We start from the raw sequence: 22,690 nt of genomic DNA on the forward strand, positions 1-22,690 counted from the left end.
TTAACACTTTAACACAAGTTTGTGATGCACAGATAAGAACCTGCAGACTAAAATGTGAACTCATCGCTCATTTAATGGATTAAAAAACGCTCCCACGTGACATGCAGATTGCAACGCCCTTGTCTGCACATGGCTGAGCGTTAAACAAAACTATATCAATTATAATCTGAAATGCAATGAAACAACAAAACAGAGCCCACTGGGTGGGTGGGTTTAGCCTCACCCCCCTTTGACTCTAGCTTAGAGGAAAGAAAAGGTCTCGATCCCTGTTCCCTAGAGAAGACTCACTCATCTGGTAGAACCAGTCATGAGAAAAAAAGAGAGAGAGAGAGAGAGAGACATTCAGCGTGTTTACTAAAGCCAGAAATCTGCAGTCAATGAGACACGATGGGAAAAAGGAGGCCAGGGCAAGCAGAGGGTTTCTTGTTTTTGGGGACGGACGTTTGAAGCCCATTATTTGATGACTCAAGACAAGAGCAGTTCAGGATTTCGTGGTTTGTGACGGAGAGTAACTCAACACCAGATTGAGCATGGGAGGAGACCTGCAGACAGCGATCTGTCAGAACTTGACAGGAACGATCAATGGCCAGTGAGGGTGTGTGAGTGAGACAGGGAGGAGGTGAGTTATTTGTTCGAAGCTCAAACTTCTCTTACACAATCTGTGATCTGTTTGTGCAGCATTATCGCGAATTACGTGAACTTTGGATTCGTTTTTGTTCATCAAATATGGATATACAAACGTTTAAGAAAGGTTCTTGAAGGACTACACTTTGGAAGGATCTCATAAATGGTGATCTCTTTCAAAGCTCACCGAGGCCTACGACGATGATTCTTTCATGGGCCGTTGTGCTTTTCTGTTGACGGTACAGTCAGGGGTTAAACGCCTTCACCGCGTGAAGAAGAACCTCAACTATTTCAATCATTTACCAACTTCTTTCGTCAAGGACGCCAGAGCCACTGGCAGTCTTTGTTTCCAGCATGATTTATAATGTAATTTTGCTTTTCTAGAATCATCATCAGGTTGAAGCAGCCAAACATGTCAAACTCTCAAGAGCAAAGTCTCAATGAGAACGTCATATTTTCTCCATTGGCACCATCCAGTCCAGACTACCAGCACTCCGAGGTTGAAAGGTACTGTGTGGAGAGTCTTGTCAGTTCAGGGCCCGAAGCCTTTTACAGCCAGCTCAACGCTGAGCAAATCGGACCTTTCCTCACACCCGGGGAGGTGAACGAGATCTCCAGGTGGACGGAAAACTATCAAGATGGCGATGCGGAGCTGGAGGATGGCATTGGCGAGGAGCAGGTCGGTTCTGAGGTGAATGAACTTTCTGGACGCTATTTTCCCGAACAGTCGGACACTTCGGCACCGTGCTTGGAGCTGGGATGGCCGGAGAGAAACGGCTGGATGAATATGGGCCAAGTTAATGTTTACACCAACCCTCCCACAGAAGGTGGGCCGTCCATACGAGAGGTTCTTAGAAGACTTTTACAAGGAGCCACGAAGGTAAGGCCAGATGCTGATCTCAATTCTTAATTACACACTTAAAAAAATGTGCTTCAGAAGAACCTTTTGGTTCCATAAAGAACCTTTAACATCTGAAGAAAAAAAGAGATTTGACTGTACGGTTCTTTGTGGAACCCAAAATGGTTCTTCTATGGCATCGCTGTGAAGAACCTTTTTAGCATTTTTAAGAGAGTATACTTAAAAGGTTATTTCAAAGTCTGAAATGTTTATCTATTATAATTTGCAGCTGATCGCCGTGGTAACGGAGAGATTGTCGGACTGTTCTGTGATTGTTGACCTCCAGTATGCAGCATCCCGTGGCGTACCGGTGTACATCATACTCAACCGAAGATCTGTGCAGGAAAACTGCTTTCCACAGCGACTTCAACATGCAGTGAGTTGAGAAATACTCTAATAATCGACTCAACACAACATAAAAACAAGATAATCATCACTCTAATGATTGTCCTTTTTCGATCAAATACATCATAGTGCATCAGATTTCAGAAAGATCCTCGAGTACTCTTGCATGCTTCTATCCACAAACATTACACGTCTTTAGCAAAAATATGGTGCACACCTTAAAAAACGAACTGACATTTACATTACTTAGATTTACCAGGCTGCTCCTTGAAACAAAAGACAGGACACACCTTACAAAATCACTTGCCATATATTACTCTTCATCCTCCCTCTCGCTCTCTCGCTCCCTCGCTCTCTCTCTCTCTCTCTCTCTCTCTCTCTCCCAGTGTGATTGAGGAGCTGTTGAGGCAGCTCTCAAAGCTGACGTGAACAGGTTTCTCTACATTCATCCAGTACAGATGGCTTTAATGTGCTTGGTGGAATGGATACAAACAAACGCCCACTGTCCATGAAACAGCTGCTCTTTTTCATAAAAAAAATTCTTAAAGATACGGTAACACACTCAGTTTCTGCCAATATCATATTAATCTGGAGTACCTATATGTTAGTATTGCATACGTTGTATCTTCTAACAGTATTTGGTTTTTATCAAATAAAAAAAAATCCAGATACAACTGTACAATTATTTCCGGAAAATAACGAGCTGCTGGACACTGGCAGTGGGACAGAACTACAGCACGAGCACACAACACATCATCGCATGAATCCCTTCCCTGTTTTTTACACTATGCACCTACACGTGATAGCCAACAAAGAACAAACATCTGACTAAGTTTGACTTACCACGTGCGGTTCTTGTCCGGCACCTTTCAGCACTTGGACCGCGCCATCTATCAGTTTCAAACGATCTCCAAATATAGCGTTATATCCACCGTTCATATAACATCCATCACTGTAATGCCATCAATAAACAAACACACCTCAAACTTCTCTCCCTATTGCAAGAGTAACAAGATGCAGCTGAACCAATCTTGACGCAGTGCAGCCAATCTTGATAAGCGGGTATTCCTATGCTCATCGGTTGGCTCCTTCTTGTGGGCTTTTTCTTTTGCCTTGCCGCGCTTTTACGGGAGAACTGCCCAATACAGGGAATAGGATCCCTGTTACGAAACAGGGATCCAGACTTTTAAAAAACTTTATGAAACAAGTTGGAGTGATGGGGGAATGTATCAAGAAAATAAATACAACGCCATACGTCCAACTCGTTTTCCAACAAGTATACTTTTCATTTTATATATATTGAATGGATATACTGTATATATTTCAGTATATATCTATCAAAAGATTGTGTACAAGTATAAACTAAATATAGCTATTTAGACTTTTCTTTCAGTGTCAAGTAAATAATGCTTAATACAATTAATGTAATTTTAAGTACTTTTTTTGTTTAAAAGTAGTATACTTTGCGTACTTGTAAACACGGTCTTGTGAACTGTTATTGTTAGCTCATTGACAAAATGTTAAATGGTCTCATTGCTCTGGATAAAGACGTCTATAATAAATGTGTTTCAGAACATCAGGGTGCGTGTTCTTGGAGGTAAAAGATTCCTGTCGCGTGACACAAAGATGGTGGTCGGGGAGATGAAGGACAACTTCGTGTTGGTGGATCTGGAGACGGTGATGTTGGGAAGTTACAGGTAAAACACAATTTTGTTAAAGATTAAAATCATTCTTCATTCTCCGAGGGTGATTCAAATAAATTAAGTATGATTTACATTAAATATAATTCACCATTGAAAGAGCGGCACAAAATCTTTCTAATCTTTTCAGTCTCACCTGGACTGATGCTCACCTGCACCGTCAGATCGTCACCGTTATGAGCGGCCCAGTCGTGGAGTCTTTTGACCAGGAGTTTCGGATCCTCTACGCCGCCTCGCTCCCGATCCCAGACACGTGTATAACTGATAAACCAGCTCATGAACCTCAAAGCAACTGTAAACCGGAGCCTCTGAATCTGAGCAGCGCCAAGATCGAACTCACAGAGTTTGTGGCGAGTCCTCCGCCTCCACCGACAGACTTCTTCTTGGACTGGGAGGCTATGGGGGTCATCCAGAGATTCCCATACAGTCCAGATTATTTGCCTGATGTAGAAGAGGTGCAGTTCTTTCATCGACCTATGATCCTGGACAGACATCCGGGAATGTGGGATGTTCCATATAATGAGTTTACTCCAAATGTTCTGCCTGGACATCACGAGGAGGGCAAGTACGTGATGAAAAGTTATCTGGAAACTGTTGTGTTGTGTGAATTTTTTTTCCTTTTAAACAAAAAAAGAAAACAGAAAGTAGTTCAAATGTTGCACTATTTTTTATGATTTTGTCTCTAAAAAATAAACACATTTATTACTGTAATGTGTGCCATGTATAAGTGTTATTATTAACTAGACATTCGTTTTTTCTTGTCTGTCATAATTTTTGCCCTTCTGCACTGTTCTGCACAATCTTTTGTGTTATTTGTGCAACTTTTGCACACAGTAAAGCAAAGTTTACTTTAAAAAAAGTGTGTTGAACAAAAGAATTAAGTAAAATATATATGTATTTTTTTTAACTTGAAAAAGTGTGTTCAAAACTTGCGCAAATAAACACAAAAAATAAGTAAATATTACTTGTTTAGTAAGTATAAGAAAGAAACATTTACACAGACCGAAATTGATACATCTCATAAAAAGTCTTGTGACAACATCAGTATATACATTTGTGAACACTGATTTACTCTCATCTTTCTTCCAGATTAGGTTCAATGTTTCTGTCTGACCTCAGGCATCCAGAATATCAAAGGTCAAGGTTGGTATCACTTAACAAGATTAATAAGCCAACAGTATTTTCTTAAGTGTATGTTTTGCCCTGAGACACGTCTTTGTTTGTGTTTTCAGGCGACTGTTTTCACCTGGAGACTTTCAGATCCCTCATGGCATTGATCCAGTAAATAGGTAAATATTAACAGATTTAGGTAAATAGGTCAATTAAAAGACAAATATTTGCATGGATGTAAGCTCACAATGACATGCTTGTCTTTCATTCACAGGCCGATACAAATACCTGAAAGAATCACATACAACCGGCGTTCTCCTCCGCTGACCATCGAAAGTGAAGAGAGGTTTCCTTTATACAAACCGCGTACCCACAGATCAGATATAAGCTCAGAGGAAGACATCGGACCCTCTGTCAGACGAGAGCCTTTCCTTGGGAGGGATAGAGTTTTAGGGGACGCTATGTACCAAGATGGAACCACACAACCTAACCTGAAGGTAAATATAAAACAAATATACAAAATATGAAAAGTTATATGTTTATGGCTAACAAATGAATCTCATGACTTTAATACCGAAATGTACTGTTCACGGTTACCAATTGCAACTTATTTTAAATGTCGACTGGTTATTTCTGAAAATAAGTCATGTTAAAGCATTAATTAATTCAAAATACTATTTCAACTTAAATATCATACATATCATGCTGAAACTATGGTAACTAGCCTATAGTAAAACCAGGGTTAAGTTATTGAAGTGAAGTGTTAAGGGAGGCAAAAACTAGAAGAAAACATCTCAGAAATAGTCAGAGTATTCATATTATTTACAGGATCTGTCCAGACCTGCTTACCACGTACGGCTACAGTATATTTATCCGATAATAGTTTTTTATATTTCTGTTCCATTTGTTGTTTTGTTTCTTTCACAGAAGTCATCAGAACTGTCACGAAGCAAGACTTTCAGCACGTTGAATGATATATTTAAGAGGAGGAACGCACTCGGCACCACTAGACAGCAGAAAACCGACGTTGGCCCCACATCCGGGTTCAGCAAGTCCACCCTCGACCTCCAGCGCCCAGACAACACAGCAAATCTTCGACCCGCTGTAAGAGAAATTCACCTGACGCCTGTTGTCTATTTAAGAGATATGTTGAAAACAAAGTACACAAACATCAAAAGTTCTTACATTTAAAACAATTCTGAATTTTCTATTGACTAGTTACTGTACATGCCAAAAAGTTACTGTACATGTTTTGAAAATTAAATAAATGGATTAAAATAAATGTAAGATTGTATAATCAAATAAATACTAAAATGACCCGTTTTTCTTTCTTTTTTAGAATTGTGATCATCTTCCTCTGACGCCAGCGCTGGCACTGATGAAGAAGCGCAACGATGAGGTGAAATCTGGATTTTTGAGGACCATGCCCAATGTGTTCACGCCCACGTTCAGAAGCTCCGCCCTCGGCCTGCAGAGGGAGCCATGGAGGTCTAGCTATAAAAGCCACAGAAATGAGGAGGAGCACTGATGTTACCTCAGACAATGACATCACCAGTGTTAAAATAATTCCCACCTATTTAAATACATGTAAATGTCACTGTAATAAACTGGTGCTGCTGGTAAAAGGGGGATTTACTGCTTTCTGAGAATAAATAGGCTTCACCAGAATTCAATTCACCAGAAATGACAGACGATTTTTTTTATTTTGCTACATTTGAAATTGAAAAACAAGGTGGACTTATCATATATGAAAGTATATATGATATTACTGTTATATGTTATTAACGAAATAAGACGTTTTGAAGAGTTCTGTTTAATATGGTTATATATAACCTACTGTTTTTTCATCACAATTGATGAAACCGATATGACAGGTGGCTCGAGCTGAGGGACTGAAAAATAAAGGACTTTGTGACGTCAACAAAGTTTTCGTAAGAAGACTAAGACAAAAATGGTTTCACATAATTGTGATATTTCCCTGTGAAATTGAGAAATGAAATTAAAGCATTCAGCTTTTATGAAAAAAACCAACACCGAATACAAATGAGTCACTGCGTGTGTGTGTGTGTGTGTGTGTGTGTGTGTGTGTGCCTGCGTTCGCGCGCCCTGTGGGTGTTAACATGACATTTCGGAACTTACAAATGTGGTTTCACTTCTCCCCTAAACAAGTTTCATTGCTGGAGAAGATCTCATCGTGAGCACTTCTCTTCAGAGACGCATGTGAGTTATCAGCTGGACGTTTGCTTGTAAAATGATGCTGCTCCATGGACCGGTGTTCTTCCTAGCGCTCTCGGTTCTGGCTGTAAGACATGGAGTGGAGTCTAAATGTCAGGACTGGAGTATGAAAAAGGATTCCACAGACGTGTGCTGCAAAAAATGCAACCCAGGTGAGTGAGTAAAATGACTATACAGGGACTGGTGCTGATGGGTAAATAAATAAAAGTAAAAGTCAGGCTATGGTTTATTTAAGAAACAACTTGGAAACATAAAAAACACAGGTTACAAAGTGTACAAGGGGGAGATGTCAGAACATGTATCAAGGCAATACATGGTATACTTTGCATTACCTTTGGAGTGCTATGTATACTGTACGTAGTATGTAAACAGTCAAACAGTTCATTGTCAATACTCATTTATAGTAAAGATCTGTGTGTTTGTTGAAGGAAACCATCTCATCGATAACTGTGGTCCAGACCCGCATGCTCTGTGTGCTCCATGTGGAAATGACACCTACATATCAGATACAAGTCAGAAGAACTGTCTCAGGTGTACTCAATGCACAAGTAAAGTATTTTTGGACTAATGTACAAACATTTTATATTTTATTAAGTATGCTTTACGTAGTAAGTTTACTAACATCAGTGTACTAATAGATTCCTTGTAAGTGTACTATTTTAATACTGTTGTACTTTTAAGTATGTGTATGTTTGACTAGCTAAGCGCATTTTAAAGAACTGTGGGAAAAGGTATTCGATAGGCTACTCTCCATTAAAAAATACGAAAACCCCCCTACAAACCAAGTATTCTCATAATCTATCAGTGGCGGCCGGCCAATAGAGGGCGCTAGGGCGCCGCCCCCCTTAAGCCACAAAAAAAAAAATTAAAACAATTAAAACAAAAATAGTAATAATAATGAGAAAAACATCAGTATGTCAATATTTGTGTGTTTTAAATATGGAATGCACCCAGTAATACATGTAAAATATGATACAAAATCATATTTGCAACCTTTCCTCTGCCTGTCTGACCGCTTCATCAGCTCTGGGGCGATAGAGAAAGCGCCCCAAGGAGGCGGGTCTATGTAGCAGTTAAGCCAATTGCTAATTTAAGATATGAATGTATGACATAAAATTTAGCCAATCAGCGTTCTTAAATAGAATCCAAGAAGGGCGATCATTTTATCGCCCCAAGCCCTGATAAAATAACGACTGGGCTCTAGGGGCGCCATTTTTACTAAACGACAATGGCGAGCGCGGACGTTACTCCTCCAAGACCCAACCCTAACTCGGTGAAATCTCTCCTCCAAGATCCGTTTGAGAGGAGAACTTTGTCGGAGAAAGTTCGGGTGAAAGAGCTGGGCCCAGATCAACCTGACCTCTCAATCAAACAGCAGGCTAGCGAAAAAGGGAAGCAGTATATGCGCGGCTTCTCCCGTAGCTTCACACACACACACACACACACGTTTCTTTGTATATAGTTGACCTTAGCATAAAAATCATTCAGTTATATATGGTACTCTAAAAAATGTTAATAGTGTGTTTGCTAATATTACTGTATGTATGTTTTGTATCAATTAATTGTTGCAGTTCTGGAGCACATTAACAATTAGTTACATTTAGTTTGATCATAAAATACTTTATGCTATTCTTCCAGTCAAAGGTTTGAGTTCAGCCACTTGATATCCATTTCTATATTATACATCCTTTATACAGTGTAAGAATTCCTATAAACTTTATAATAATTTAATGTTATTGTCCACTTTCCACTCTGTTCTGACAGCATGCATATTGTGTTGCCTATATACTACCAATGGCACCAACAGCCTTTTCCAAAAGATGTTACTTATATGTAGAAATAGTCAATTGTTTACAAGTTCAGTTTAAATGCAAATAAAAGGCTTGTGTTTGTGCATCATGATGTTTATGTTTTTGTGTACGAATGCCTCAACTTTTTAATATTGGCATTAAATAATTACTGACTATTTCACTGAGCACTGCTGTCCTGCAGTTTGTGTTAAATTTTATTGCGATGGTTACGGAAACAAAAAAGTATGGCACAGCCCCACCGAGAATATTTTTCACCAGCCGCCACTGTAATCTATATATCCAAGTATAGATCGATTACAAGGCCAAATATTCTTAAAATGACACTTGAGTTTAATTTTGGGTTTTTTCCTGCACAGTAGACTGTAAGTATAGGCCTACTTTCTTATTTTAAAGGTTAACAGATGTATACTAATAGCACGCTTGAATAACATTCTTTTTGTAAGTCTTGAAGAGTTGAGACGTTTTAACTGCTTTCTAAAAATGTACAGAATCTAGAGAATAAGGACAACATTTCATCAAAATGTGTGTGTAGATTGAGGAGAACCTGTCTGTCGTACACAAAAGGAAAAAGCTTTGGACACTAGGCCCCTGCTTACATTGACCCATCTGTAATGTAAACATGTAGTTCATGGTGGTTATGAAGTTGGGCTCTCTTCATTTTTTGGAACACAGGTATGATGCGTGTGAAAGTGAAATGTTCAGCCAGCAGTGATACGGTTTGTGAATGCTCTCACGGTTTCCGCTGTGGGGATAAGAAGTGTCCGTTCTGTGTCCAGGAGTGTGTCAAAGGACAACAGCCTAAAGGCAGTGAGTCTGACATACAAATACCTAACATATCTTTTCATGTTAATAACAAAAATCTGACCACGAGATCTTCTGTGAATTCAGGGAAGTGTGAACCATGTCCTCCAGGAACATACAATGACCAAATTCATCAATCCTGTATTATGTGGAGAAAGTATGACTTATTGTTCTTTTGTCTAATGTCATCTGATTGTTTTACTTTTTATAAACACTGGATATTACAAGCCATGCTTACGAGTTGTCTTTCAACCCACAGATGTACACAGCCAGACCACCAAATTATTTTTTCTGGAACGGCCGTGTCAAATGTAGTCTGTGGGCCTAAAAGACAACCAGACCAAACCACTTCACCAGATAACACACCAACAGAATCACCGTCAGATCAAAAACCACTAATATCTCCACCAGACAACAGCAGCGTCCCCGTAGAGAGCAGTACGTATGACAGAAAGACAGATTCTTACTTTAACGTTTTTACATGTTTAAATGTTCATATCAGAAAATACAGACACATATTCTATGTGGGTCGCCACACAATTTGGCTTTGCAGAGGGACTTTATGGATGCCAAGGGTCACACATTGTCAATAGTAAATAGATATCAATAAGAACATGTGATTTACTTTATTTTACATTTTCCACAGAGGTCATAGTTATTTTAGTCACTTTTGGGCTCATCTGTATAATGATACCCATTTTCACAATCCTGTACCTGGAGTGGAAAAGAAAGACCATTGACAAACCCCCGGGTACAAAGAAAGCTCAAACTGGTAAATGGACTTTTGAAGCTATTATTTATATATGCATGTAATCTTCACGCACATGGTTTCTAACATACATGGTTGATGTTCTGCAACAGAAGAGACTCGGACAGCTCAACCTGAAGAATGCAGTTTCTGTTTTCCACAGCAGGAACACGGTTCCAGCAGTCAGACGTCCATGTCCTCGCTGGTCTCAGAAGACAAGGCCATGCCTTTAGTTGGATGAAAGTGTTTCACTCCGTTATCACTATTGTGTAGCTGCTCACACGTGACCAAAAATGACTTTGTAGCTTTTCCTTTCGACACTTTTCAGTGAGTATTCAATGAGAAATAATTGAAGAGGTAGATTATGAAAATAAGCTTTAATGTAGAATAACATGAACTACAGCACAACCAAGTTCAAAAACGTGAATAAGTGTAAAGTCTTAATGTTAACAACTGTTGTTATCTGTGACTACTGTATGTAAGATTTCTTTACTATTTATTTGAGCGAATCTTTTTGGATGAATGCAGCATGATTTGTTTATAACTAACTATAAGTCGCTTTTTGAAAAATGTTTTGTGGTTGGCACAAATGTAGATTCAAGACTAAAAAATGGAAAAAGAAAAAATGATGTTGATTTTCCGTTATACATGAAACAATATATATTTGGTCATTGGGTAAACATTCACAACAATGATGTTGCGCTCAAAATCAGATATTTTTTTAATTCTATTGACTACTACTGTACAAAAATCCTATTTGTTTCTTATGTACAATTAAGACAATGTAAACCAAATAAAAAGTCTTAAAAATATAGATTCCAAATAGGTGGGGTCTTTTATTATGAAGACGTAACTCATGTTAACTGCATACCTGTAGATTGAAAACGACAGACACACAAACTCCATCAATACATATTTAGAAGTACAGATGAGCTGTAAACTTTCAACGATGTGTTCTTGATGTCCTCGCCATGTACACGTGTTCAACAAAGGGTTTGTGTGTATGTGTGGGGGTATGTGTGGGGGGTGCAGAGACCTGTGGACTGAAATACTGTAGGCTGTCAGGATGTGACATCATCATGTTTGATATAATACATTTAACATCATCAGAATTCCCCCGAAGAGCATCTTCTCAAATCCACTGAATTTCCAACTTTAAAAAACCTGGCTGTGCAAATTCTTGTAAATGAATGCAGAGGGCTTTCCTGACCACACGTTTTTCCCAATACCAATTCCTGTTACAATTTGAAAACACGTAACACACATTTCTAAAAACAAATATGTTAAGAAACTCTTTGAAAGTAAAAATCCTAATATAATGCAAAAGCTGCGAGTAAATATACAAACATATTAAAGATATTGTGTCCATTATCAAACTGAAAATAAAAGATTGGAGTTTTTCATTTTTCCAGTTTAATGAAGAGAGTTTGCTTTATGAGCGTCCAGCGTCAAGTATGCTGTTAGTATACGTTTTTAAACTAAAAATAAAGAATGCATACTTTCAGACATATTTTATGTACTTAGAAAAACAGGGTTGGCACACTTGAAGTATAGACTTGCTAAAAAGCAGTTTTAAAAGCTAAAACGTGTGTCAATTTAATCCTAAGTAGTACTGAAATAGTACAAGTTCAGTATTCTTGAACTTCGCTTACTAAAAACTATCTTGAAGTTTACTTATTTTATTGTAATAAGTTCCATCAAGTCAGAACATTTCATTACCCAATGATAATAAGATGACACATTAAAATAAAAAAAGCACCAGATGCATGATCAACAGATGGCTTTTTGACTAAACACAGACTTATCGACTATGAAACATGAATCCCTCTTTATATTGTTATTCAGTCTAACAGCTTTATCTGTTTATACAATACACGTAACACTCAAAAGACAAACGTCTGGGTCAACATGAGTTTATTATTTAGACCATCACTGCTGTTTGCAGTTTTCTCTCTTGTCTTTGGCTTTGTGTCGCCCCGCTTTATCGTTCTGCCGTTTGGTCGGCGGTACGAAGTTGGGCTCCGGCAGGTAATCGTAAAAGATGCTGTGCGGGTTACGAGGGGCCAGACACACACCTGCTGAGAAAACAGAACAAAAATGACTTCTGATGTCACAGTTATTGAGGTTTTTATTTTGATCTAAATGTGCGCTTGTACCTGACGGAGAGTTGGTGGAGATCTGACTCTCACGCTTTCTCGCCTTAAATGTTGGGTCCAGCTCTTCAGCGATGTTGTGCATGTGCTGCGATCGGCTGAGGGAGATAAACAAGGTGTCAAGATACATGTCGAGAAACAGAAGTTTGTGTGTGTGCGTGACAGAATGTGTGGCGTACAGTGCAGTGCATGATGGGCTTGGTAGATGGGTTTCAATTGTAAAGTCTTCTTCCACAGGCGAGTGCAGTCCGTCTGAGTTTAATCTCTCTCTTAACATCCGAAGGGCCTGAAATGGAAAAGAACACAGTTTTCGTGACCATCTGTATAGTCTTGTGTGAAAGCAAGTGTTGATGGGAGAGTTTCATTCAGACCTGCCTGGTTGTAGTGTTGTCTTCATCTCTTGGTTCACTCGGTCTCTCTTGGATTTCTAGATCTTGTGGTCTTTTGTTGAGTCTCCTCTGATGGCGCTGCATGTAGTGTGCGATCTCCTGATAAAACATTCATACATGGCTGAGATCACATCTACAGAAGTTGCCAAAAGTGATGTCCAAAGTTGACATTTCTACAATATTTGCTCAGGTTAAATTAAACCATTCAAATATGAGATATATGGTTCAAAACTGACAAAACACTGAACATTTAATGTATTGGTTGGACAAGGTGTATTTATGTGTGACCGTGTATTTATTTATTTTTCTACCTCATCCTGGGCTACTTGTGCTGCTGTGAAGTCCACTTCCGAACCCGAGCTCTGAGGAAACTATGCAACCAAAGACACAAAAATAAAAATGTGTGTTATTGGTTTTGGAAAAGATCATATTTTTCATTTATTACAAACCCACATTTATACAAAGAAAATCTCGGGTATGGCAATCAGAATAAGTATTGTTGCGATACAGTTTATATAAGATCATCTTGAACCTCTCTGTGTGGCAGCAAATCCTCTTCTTCTTGAAGTCTACGGGCCAGTTCAGCATCCTGAAGCACCTGCTCCCAAATTCCCAACCCTGAGAGATAGAGACAATTCCTGTCCTTATGTGATTGTACTATCTAAATAAGAAAGGCAGAAAAAGCAAAAAATAGCATCAAAACATGCCTTCACACAGAGGAGAGGCACAGCTGTCGTCATGGCAACCAGCTGCAGCCCTCTGGCGTCTCATCTCCATTTCTTCTTCATCCTGTAGCTGCTTAGCTATTTCCTGTTTAGAAGAGCACAATATTATTTCAAAATAAAAATTCTCACTTGTTATGTTTTTGTTGCTTTTGACACACAACTGGTAAAGTGATTCTATTACACGGGGTGAAAGAGAAATGTTATAAAAAAACACCAAAAACACGTTTACTAAGCTATATAGGGGTATGCCATTCCCAAACCCTTAACAATACATATACTAGGACATCCCTAAATGTTTCCAAAGAAAACCGTCAGATTTAAAAAACATTATTATTGAGGTCATTTCACAGACTCGTGTTTTTTTCTATTACATGACCCTCACAGAAAAATGTGCACAGCATGAAATATTGAGAAAATCATGATTTGGCTGATTTATAAACGTTTTGTATCTAGCGAAGGAGTCGGTTGTCACTATTGTTCACTATGAGGACAATTTAAGATAACACAGAGGTGTTGATGTGGGCAGTGAATGTTCCATCACGGTGTCACTCACACAAAAGCACGTCACTTCACAGTGCTCAAAACCAGACTGACAACCACCAGATCGCAGACCAGCGGAAAGTACAGGTCACACACACTCACAAACACCTCCACTCGCTCTATATGTGACGCCCTGAGGAACATCTCTTTATTTAGCTGTGAAACAGTCTGAGCAGTTATAGGGCTCAGTGAGATTTTTATTTTATCTGTATTGTGTCAGATTATGGTTTGTTTCCATAACCACAGAATCCCCCAAAACACTATAGATAACAACACAACAAATGTATTATATGAATTGTATTGTGTTATTTGTTGACAATGAATATAAAATTAAAATAACCCCATTGGGAACAATATTTTTTATGAAATGTTTTTTTAAAGGCAAAGTGTTTTGGATAAAAACATACTTTTCTAAATGAGAAAATGTAAAATGAAATAACACGAGAAGCCTTTCTTTTTTGCCTGATGTTGCTTCCTCCTCTACGACCACTGTGTTTTCCAAACAATTCCAGCTTGATTCTGTCCCCTTTAACCCAAGTTAAATGTGTCGTACAAAGATGGTGGACATTATTTCTCAGCGGTTTCATACGGGCCTGACACGTGAGACGGCGACACTCTTGGCCCAGTTTCATGACCCTTTATGAACTAGAGAGCCAGAAGAGGAAACAAAAGAAAAACGGGTCTTTTATCGTAAATGTCAGAAACGGCTTCATCGGGAGGAAACGGGTCGGCTGAATAGGGGAAATAACGTCAGGAAGCGAACTATACTTGGATAAAATCCCCAAAAAAGTCCAGAGAAAAGCTAGAAGTTAATGTTTATGTGAAACCCTCGACCTGACTGAATTACTAACTACAAAACAACCCTCAAACCACGATACAAAGCAGTACATACCTCCCTTGTCCAATAGGGGGCAGTGTTGTAAGAAAAATTAACCACTTTTATTTCGCTCAAAATAAATACATCTTCTGTCATCATACACTTAATGACACATAACATGAAAAACAACACTACAATAAAGGCAGTTCATATAATTTATGTAACCAATAAAATATAATATACAAAATATAAGCCGTTCAACAGTATGAGAAATGTAATCTGAAGTCATCTACACAGACATCATTTTTTTTAAGCATCGTACCAATTTGCTTTTAGGAAATCTTGACCTTCATCAAAGACAGATGAAGCTGTTCACTATCAAGTTCATACTTTAACTTCTTGTAATTAAACAGTAAATTACCGTCAATCATACACTAACACACACAACATTAGAGGATAAGTGTGTGTGGTCTTACTGCTGAAGCAGACTGAAAGATTGTAATAAATGCTTAGTTAAGCTCCAGCTATCAACATGACCTCTTCTGTGAATCAGCACCATGGTGAGGTATTTGTCATTGTGCGGCACTCGCTGAAAGACTTTCCATTCTGGTGCCGAGCCCGACCGGCCCACCCTTACTGACTGAGAGCCTAACAACTCACATCGACAAACTCATTCTGTACAGCAACCCATAAAAATGTACACAATTCGTTACTACACAGAAAGTATAAAGTGAAAAATTCTTTCATCCTTTACTCCCTCTCATGTCATTCCGATCCTATATGACTTTCTTTCTTCTGCAGAACACACAAAAATATATTTGGGTGGTAACCAAACAACATTATATGAACGCAGAACCACTGAGACATTTTCCTAAATATCTTCTTTTGTGTTCCACGGAAGAAAAAGTCGTATAAAGACAATTTGTGTACATGGCTTAGCTTTGCATGCACACACCAACACATACAAATACAGCAAGACTACCAACACTTGACCGGGATGACGGTCATCACCACAGTAAATGACAAGAGCCCTTATTAGACAACAACACCCTGAGTAAACAAAAGACAAAAGTCCTCTTCAAATATAAAGCACACAGACTAGCTCACAATTTAGATTTGGAAGAAAAATGTAAGCATTTGTAATAACATCAAACAATACATTTGTCGTGTTTCATTATTGAATTCATACATTTTTACTGTGGCTGGCGTGGCAAAATGTGGAAAATCCTAAAAACTCCACAGACAATTACATCCTTAAGACATTTTCCAAAGGGCAGAAGCTCCACACAGAGCGCTTTGGAAAGCCTCTCGTAAACCACAAGTACAGAACCTCAATGTTCCACGACTCCATCTAGCGAAGCATCCAGCGAGACGAGTGGTCCCCCTCCACCCTGACAAACCCCTCGTCACCCCGGAAACGCCCCCATTGGAACACCACTCCCAAAAACAGAGACCACATAGCTAGCACTTCAGACACCAGAAATGTCCGGCCGACAACTAAATAAAGGACGTGTTCAGAGAATAAAAGAATACTTGAGGCAAATGGATATCAGACTGCAAGAGCCTTCAATTACAAGAAAGGTCACATTCTTGTTTCTTTTTTTGCGTCTTTTGTGCTTATTCTATCCTTTATCTCTCCATCAGACTCCCACAGGCAGTTCAACACGAGTCAATACAGATCAACACATCATTTTTGTCATGTTCTGTTAAAGGATACCTCATCTTCTTTCTCTCGGCTCCTGGCCTCCTCGACACCTCTCTGAAGCTCTTCTTGAATCATCCGAGCGTATCTGCAATCCTCTTCCTCACTGACAATCAGAAATAGAATGAAAATATTGAGTCTTATCCAGTCCAGACAAATGATTGAAAAACGTATCCAAACTTGATGGCTTTGATTTAATTGTATTCTTTATATTAGTCACTCAGGTATTACAACGGAACGAGGGGTCGTTGTTTCAAATTTGCTCAAAACATGAGGCGCCGTGTTTCTTAAACATCATGGTTGTACTCTTTCTTTATCATCATCTGTCTGGGGTCACCATGTACTCTTTGCTTTAGACTGTGTTGTTTGTTTAAGATGAATGTAACTAATAAAAGTTAATCTTGAGAGCTGATAGAGATATCAACTGTGTGTGGAAGATTATGAGGGGAAACAACTTTTTCCCAGCCGTGAATCAACTTTCTTAAAGGCAAAAACATTCTACTCCTCCATTTTGCATGTACGCTTTGAATAGTGTTTTTGGAAAAACTACCAGAATGACTAACATGGCTTACATCCCCTTTACTAACCTACGAACTACGTGTCACAAACCTTCTTTAGCGTCAAAATGGGCTGAAAAAGTTCTGGTTTTGGCCTGGCTTCCAATGTTTTGCCAATATATCACACACTACACCAACTTATCAAGTTACACAACACGAATGAGCGCATGTGTCAAACCCTGACGATTCTTACAGCTCCAGTAGATCTCGATGGAGATCCGCTTTATGTTCCTCTTCCTCCTCCTGCAGCCTCCGGGCCAGACGGACATCGGTCTGCGCTGCCTGATTCTTCTGGATGTTGGTGCTGTAGAACTGCTCGACTGACACGATATGACACAGATGAATAAGACTTGGGTTCTGTTAAACGCAGTATAATAAGGATGGGAGAGATGCTGACACTCACTTTCCTGCTCCTGCAGACTTTGTGCCAAAGCCCCGTCCTCTAGCACAGAGAAACACTGGCACACTGTGACAAAACATCAGAAATAACAACAAGATTTTAAAAAGACATTACTAGAACATTTAGCAATGCTTTTTGTGTCATTAATGTGAAAAAGGTGCACAAAAAACCAACCCAAGTTGACCGGGAACGGCAAACCGATAGTACAGTTAACATTATGCATATTACTTGTAAATATACTTAAAATAAACAAATGGGCATTCAAGGGTCAATATGTTGCACATATGGATATTTAAAATGTATATTTAAATACATATTGCATAGCCGTATTGCATATTGCATTGTTAATTAAATATCTCTACCAAAATGCGTCCATATTGTTCCAGATGGTCCACAACTGAACTGTATTGTTGAATTACACACACAGAATATGCCAACACTGAGCCGCAAAAAAAAAAAACTGTTGTTGAGCCAATTGGGTCAAAAAGTATAGCTCAGAGGAAAAAGGCATAACGTCTGATAAATGAACGAAATCTGTGCTTGCCAAAAGTGCAGCTAAACAAATGCAACGCGTCCATTTAACAGTTCAATAAACAACAATGACCTAAAGATACATACTGTCAAAAACTTTGTACATTTAACACTTAAATCACTAAAACATCCTCCCTCCCTTTATGCTCTATGAAGTTAGTGTGATAAAATCTCTGAGCTTTTAACAGCTCATGAATTTCAACACAAGCATGTCAAACATCAAACTAACAAAACATGTCACTCCATCTAATTATAGCTTGTGTATCAAGACACGATTCAAAGACCTTCACAATGAAACATTAGATAACACATGTACCAAAATTTCAAAAAGCAATATATCGTCAATTACAATGAAAATGTTACCATTTTTATAGATGCGCCTGCGTCTGTTCGTCAAACTGTGCCCACTGGCATGCAGTACATCCACATGCGTGTGTGGGTTCATCATGTATAGAGAAGGTAAGTTAACAGTGCTGATGCTCTGCCACATGCATTTGGAAAAAAACTCAAACCCTGAGTCGAGATGGAAAACCTGACATGGGCAGGACAACCTCTCAGGACAAACGCTTGTTTCATAAGAAGCAGGAAGAATCACAATTAAACTAAAAGAGGCCGTGAAGAAAGGCTTTTTGTGTGAGTCCATAACCAATATTGTGCAAGGTAAAATAAGAAGGTGGTTTGAGACTTGAAATAGAGGGACTAAATACATTTAGTCATTTAGCAGACTTGAAATAGAGGGAAACATGGTCATAAAGAGACATGGTTTTCTATCAAAAGACACGTGTAACTCCCCAAACCAATGGAAGTTCAAATGTAAAGGTTGAGGATTTAATCTCTTTGAATTCAAACTACATATTTATTTTACTTCCTATACTTTCAGTGTACTTTGCTTTTTCTCTGAAATAAACTCCCAAAACTTCCAAGACTTATTTATATTTTCAAGTTTGAAAAGTATTACCTAAACAGGAACCGTTGTATACTTAGGGAGAATACTTGCGTGCTAAAAGAATATAAATAGTAAACCATATGTATGTTTACCATAGTGTATGCTTGATGTTGCTTTCATAAACTAAACAATGTGCTAGAAGTATTGAACTAGTAAGCTATCAGCATACTTTCAGTATGCTTGTATTTGTTCACTTGTATTACAGTTGCATGAAAATCACATGCATACTTAATGTTAACTGTACTGCATACTTTTATAAACTAGTGGACCAATCCAGTGCCAACTAGTATTGAAATAGTACACTGCACTTACAAGTGTACTATTTCGGACTGCTCAAAGAATCAACATGATGTGAATAAAAAAAGCTGACAAAAAAACCCAAGACAACATGTTTAAGGTGTAAGAAAAAATATTTCTACTGAAAGCCGTAGAGGAAGAGGTGTGGGGCAGTTAAGGTTGTGTTTGTTTGAGTAAAATGAGCATGGTCTACCCGAGTCTTTTGACCCCCCTGAGATGAGATGAGGCCCACAGGCAAAACAGATGGTGCTATTCAGAGAGAGAGTGAACGCGGCAAAAACAAGAGAGAGTTATCGGGACCCCTGCATGAAACTATCAAGTATTTCATGTTCGTCCTCTCTTCCCGCTCTGTTCTTCTCTCGGTCGCACTCCAGCAGTTCTTTGTCTATATTTGGCACGGGCAGCCAGTTCAGAAGCAGAAGCTATAAATATACGTCAGTGAATTAAAGGGGGTGGGTCACTTGTGAACTCAGAAAACCAGGTCAGAGGCTCTGTTCTAATTCATCTACATTACTTAGCCCGCTAACCAGCATTCTAACTGAGATGAAATCTAATATCATTTGGATTGTGCATCAGCGATCAAGAGTCGCAACAAATATCTGAATAGATGACAGCACAATGCATTTGGGGATTGCCTTCTCTGCAAAAGATGCTGTCAAACATTTGCAGCAATCTTCAACATTGAAGAACACCTATGTTGTCACGTCCAAAGGTTTGAAATAGTTATTTGATCGATATGACCGACAACAAATGCCAATCCAAAAAAGTTTTTCCCTGATTCTCCTGTTCTAGATTTTAAGTGTATAGTAGTCGAACAAATGGTGAGAATAAGGGCTGGACTGGGATGAAAAATCGGCCCTGTATTTATTGTCCGACATCGTCCCTCGATCAGTTTTGTGGACGAGGGGGTTGCAGTGGGTGGTTGCTCATGCCGGGGTCTGTGTAACGGAGGGGTAGCATGGTTAATTCTGTCGATGGGGTGGTTTGTGCGTGTCTTTTGCATTCATGTTGCCAGCATTCGCATTTATAATTCGTCCGTCTGAGCCTCCGTTCCGGGCCCAAAAGATAGCGGCCCACCGGGAACGCCAGATGGGCCGGTACGCCCCTGGATAGAATGGTATACAAGAGAGCATCTTTGCATTTGTACATCAAAATTCTCCTGCACTTGAACTCCTCGCGCCGTCTTCCTGCCCTTCAGGCCAAAGCGGGAGAAGATTGGAATCTCAACCCAAATCCTGTTTAAGAAACAGGAACGCTGGGAAGCTCATGGGCTCATCCAGGCCAGATAAGAGCACGGGTGGATAGAATCCAGCTCTTATCTGCTCTACACAGCACTCGTCTCATTTGACCGAGTCTCACATCACATTCCTGAATGCTGATCTCATCTCTTATAATACACGACAGCAAACACCGCTAGACAATATACGACATAACACAAATTCATCATGCGTGTGCGTGTTTATGTGAGGGTTCTGCAGATTTAGCATTCAAAAAGGTTTGCTACTGCAACGTTCATTTATTTTTTATCTTTGCTTTGAACTTGATGTCAGTTTTTTTAAAGATGCTGAATGTATACAGACACTTTGAGGGAACAAATGTATAAAAACGCACCGTCGTATACACCTAGCAGGTGAGATTTGTCAATGTCAGTTTCTGCCATGACTGATTCCACACCGAGCTCACAGTCCCATGATGTGATGAAGAAATCTGCACGACCAAACTCTGGAGAGACACATCACATACAAACATGACAACTATCATCTTAATACGTGTAACCTATGTATGACTTTTTTATCACTGTTGAATATTGGACGTGTACAGTGTGACTTCAATGGCATGTGCCAGTCATACTCTAATCTCTCCAAATCCCTGGAACAATAACACACATTGTGCTGAGAACGAAGACGTTGGCAAACGTTCTTATTTCTACAAGTACTGTGGACTTATTTTGGTAATAGGAAAGTAGTTTAGTGTATCATTAACAATAAAATAGACAATACATTTAACTCAACCCTAAGTATACTTTCTTATAAAGTATTCCCAAGTAAGTGAAAGTATACTTTAAAGTATGCTTTATGTAGTAGGTATATAAATATCAAAGTCTTAGTATGCTTGCAAGTGTATTATTTCAATGCAATATGAGTTAAAGTTTCTAAACTTTAAGAGCATAACTTACACGATCTTTAAACTAAAGTTTACTACAAAACACAATAACGCACAGAAAACTAGGCCATGTTGCATTACATTGTTCATGTTACTGTACTTTTCATTAGCACCGATTTAATAACATAAGAAAATACACAAATCAGTTTAATTTTTTTAATGTTTTCAACATATAGTTACAGCTGTCATAACTTTCACGTGCAATATGTTAAACGATGTACACAAACAAATACCGCAGTTTAACTGTCTAAATAGAAAGTTTAAAAGAAAAGAAACCAAACGTGATGTTAAAGTGGTAAAAACACACTTACCCAGAGTTCGATCTGTCATGCATGATATGCGCGTCCTCAGTTCTTCATCTCTCATGAACTCTTCCAGTTCTCCTTTGTGTGTCTGATACTTTTGTTCTCAATCAAAACAAAGTTCATGCGACTTCTCATGTGCATCAGACGCCACCTGCTGGTCATCCAAAGAACTGCCCAAAGACGCTCACATACTGTGGCTGCAACCAAATACCCACACTTGCGGTCTTTGCACTTGACTACTTGACTACTTTCATGACGTACTTCCTGTTTTTGGCCCTAGTGTTCTAGTGGGCGTGAAGATCCCAGTGAGCATGTAGTATTTCTAACCCGATGGGACACACTGGGCAAGTGCAAACCTATAACGTTCATTAACGCGGTGTTTCTTATTATGAGATAAAAAGTAGTTTTACGAAATATATAACGCCAATAAAATATGTAACACTACGTTTAGTCGTAAACTATGTACAGTGGCGGCTGGTGAAAAATATTCTCGGTGGGGCTGTGCCATACTTTTTTGTTTCCGTAACCATCGCAATAAAATTTAACACAAACTGCAGGACAGCAGTGCTCAGTGAAATAGTCAGTAATTATTTAATGCCAATATTAAAAAGTTGAGGCATTCGTACACAAAAACATAAACATCATGATGCACAAACACAAGCCTTTTATTTGCATTTAAACTGAACTTGTAAACAATTGACTATTTCTACATATAAGTAACATCTTTTGGAAAGGCTGTTGGTGCCATTGGTAGTAAATAGGCAACACAATATGCATGCTGTCAGAACAGAGTGGAAAGTGGACAATAACATTAAATTATTATAAAGTTTATAGGAATTCTTACACTGTATAAAGGATGTATAATATAGAAATGGATATCAAGTGGCTGAACT

At 38.8% G+C, this 22,690-nt stretch overlaps 3 protein-coding genes across 7 annotated transcripts; 2 read left to right on the forward strand and 1 right to left on the reverse strand.

Moving 5' to 3' along the window:
- Positions 1 to 340: 340 nt before the first annotated feature.
- Positions 341 to 6,697, forward strand: fam83e (family with sequence similarity 83 member E). 2 transcript variants are annotated; one of them, XM_079482987.1, is made up of 10 exons: positions 341 to 619; positions 1,009 to 1,504; positions 1,752 to 1,898; positions 3,440 to 3,564; positions 3,698 to 4,132; positions 4,657 to 4,710; positions 4,800 to 4,856; positions 4,952 to 5,174; positions 5,605 to 5,781; positions 6,017 to 6,697. In XM_079482987.1, the coding sequence occupies exons 2-10, from the start codon at positions 1,037 to 1,039 to the stop codon at positions 6,203 to 6,205; spliced, it is 1,875 nt and encodes a 624-aa protein (XP_079339113.1). In that variant the 5' UTR covers positions 341 to 619; positions 1,009 to 1,036; the 3' UTR covers positions 6,206 to 6,697. The 2 variants fall into 2 exon arrangements, with proteins under 2 accessions (XP_079339113.1, XP_079339114.1); XM_079482988.1 differs by having other exon boundaries at positions 589 to 863.
- Positions 6,214 to 11,092, forward strand: tnfrsf9b (tumor necrosis factor receptor superfamily, member 9b). Its single transcript, XM_079482995.1, has 7 exons — positions 6,214 to 7,064; positions 7,341 to 7,460; positions 9,396 to 9,530; positions 9,612 to 9,681; positions 9,784 to 9,962; positions 10,171 to 10,296; positions 10,386 to 11,092. Exons 1-7 carry the CDS (start codon positions 6,929 to 6,931, stop codon positions 10,511 to 10,513), a joined length of 894 nt encoding a protein of 297 aa, XP_079339121.1. The 5' UTR covers positions 6,214 to 6,928; the 3' UTR covers positions 10,514 to 11,092.
- On the reverse strand, positions 10,639 to 22,010 carry ccdc50b (coiled-coil domain containing 50b). Of its 4 annotated transcripts, none has more exons than XM_079482992.1 (12): positions 21,804 to 21,898; positions 20,941 to 21,051; positions 17,559 to 17,621; positions 17,349 to 17,475; positions 16,614 to 16,704; positions 13,522 to 13,624; positions 13,347 to 13,432; positions 13,126 to 13,185; positions 12,797 to 12,913; positions 12,605 to 12,711; positions 12,429 to 12,523; positions 10,639 to 12,347 (listed from the first exon to the last, which is right to left on the reverse strand). In XM_079482992.1, the coding sequence occupies exons 1-12, from the start codon at positions 21,856 to 21,858 to the stop codon at positions 12,202 to 12,204; spliced, it is 1,161 nt and encodes a 386-aa protein (XP_079339118.1). In that variant the 5' UTR covers positions 21,859 to 21,898; the 3' UTR covers positions 10,639 to 12,201. The 4 variants fall into 4 exon arrangements, with proteins under 4 accessions (XP_079339118.1, XP_079339117.1, XP_079339120.1 ...); XM_079482991.1 differs by having other exon boundaries at positions 11,086 to 12,350; positions 21,804 to 22,010; XM_079482994.1 differs by lacking the exon at positions 13,522 to 13,624 and having other exon boundaries at positions 11,086 to 12,347; positions 13,347 to 13,475; positions 21,804 to 22,010.
- Positions 22,011 to 22,690: the final 680 nt, after the last annotated feature.

This window comes from Barbatula barbatula (assembly GCF_947034865.1).
Source record: "Barbatula barbatula genome assembly, chromosome: 20".
Classification (NCBI taxonomy): domain Eukaryota; kingdom Metazoa; phylum Chordata; class Actinopteri; order Cypriniformes; family Nemacheilidae; genus Barbatula; species Barbatula barbatula.

Excerpts from the sequence above, each read along its gene's own strand:
- ccdc50b (XM_079482991.1), bottom strand. The coding sequence starts at position 21,858 with ATGAGAGATGAAGAACTGAGGACGCGCATATCATGCATGACAGATCGA. Across the intron at positions 17,476-17,558 it reads AAGTCTGCAGGAGCAGGAAA|TCGAGCAGTTCTACAGCACC; the intron begins GTGAGTGTCAGC and ends ATATCGTGTCAG. Across the intron at positions 12,712-12,796 it reads ACAACACTACAACCAGGCAG|GCCCTTCGGATGTTAAGAGA; the intron begins GTCTGAATGAAA and ends TTTCCATTTCAG.
- fam83e (XM_079482987.1), top strand. The coding sequence starts at position 1,037 with ATGTCAAACTCTCAAGAGCAAAGTCTCAATGAGAACGTCATATTTTCT. Across the intron at positions 1,505-1,751 it reads TTTTACAAGGAGCCACGAAG|CTGATCGCCGTGGTAACGGA; the intron begins GTAAGGCCAGAT and ends TATAATTTGCAG. Across the intron at positions 1,899-3,439 it reads CACAGCGACTTCAACATGCA|AACATCAGGGTGCGTGTTCT; the intron begins GTGAGTTGAGAA and ends AATGTGTTTCAG.
- tnfrsf9b (XM_079482995.1), top strand. The coding sequence starts at position 6,929 with ATGATGCTGCTCCATGGACCGGTGTTCTTCCTAGCGCTCTCGGTTCTG. Across the intron at positions 9,531-9,611 it reads AGGACAACAGCCTAAAGGCA|GGAAGTGTGAACCATGTCCT; the intron begins GTGAGTCTGACA and ends CTGTGAATTCAG. Across the intron at positions 9,963-10,170 it reads CAGCGTCCCCGTAGAGAGCA|AGGTCATAGTTATTTTAGTC; the intron begins GTACGTATGACA and ends CATTTTCCACAG.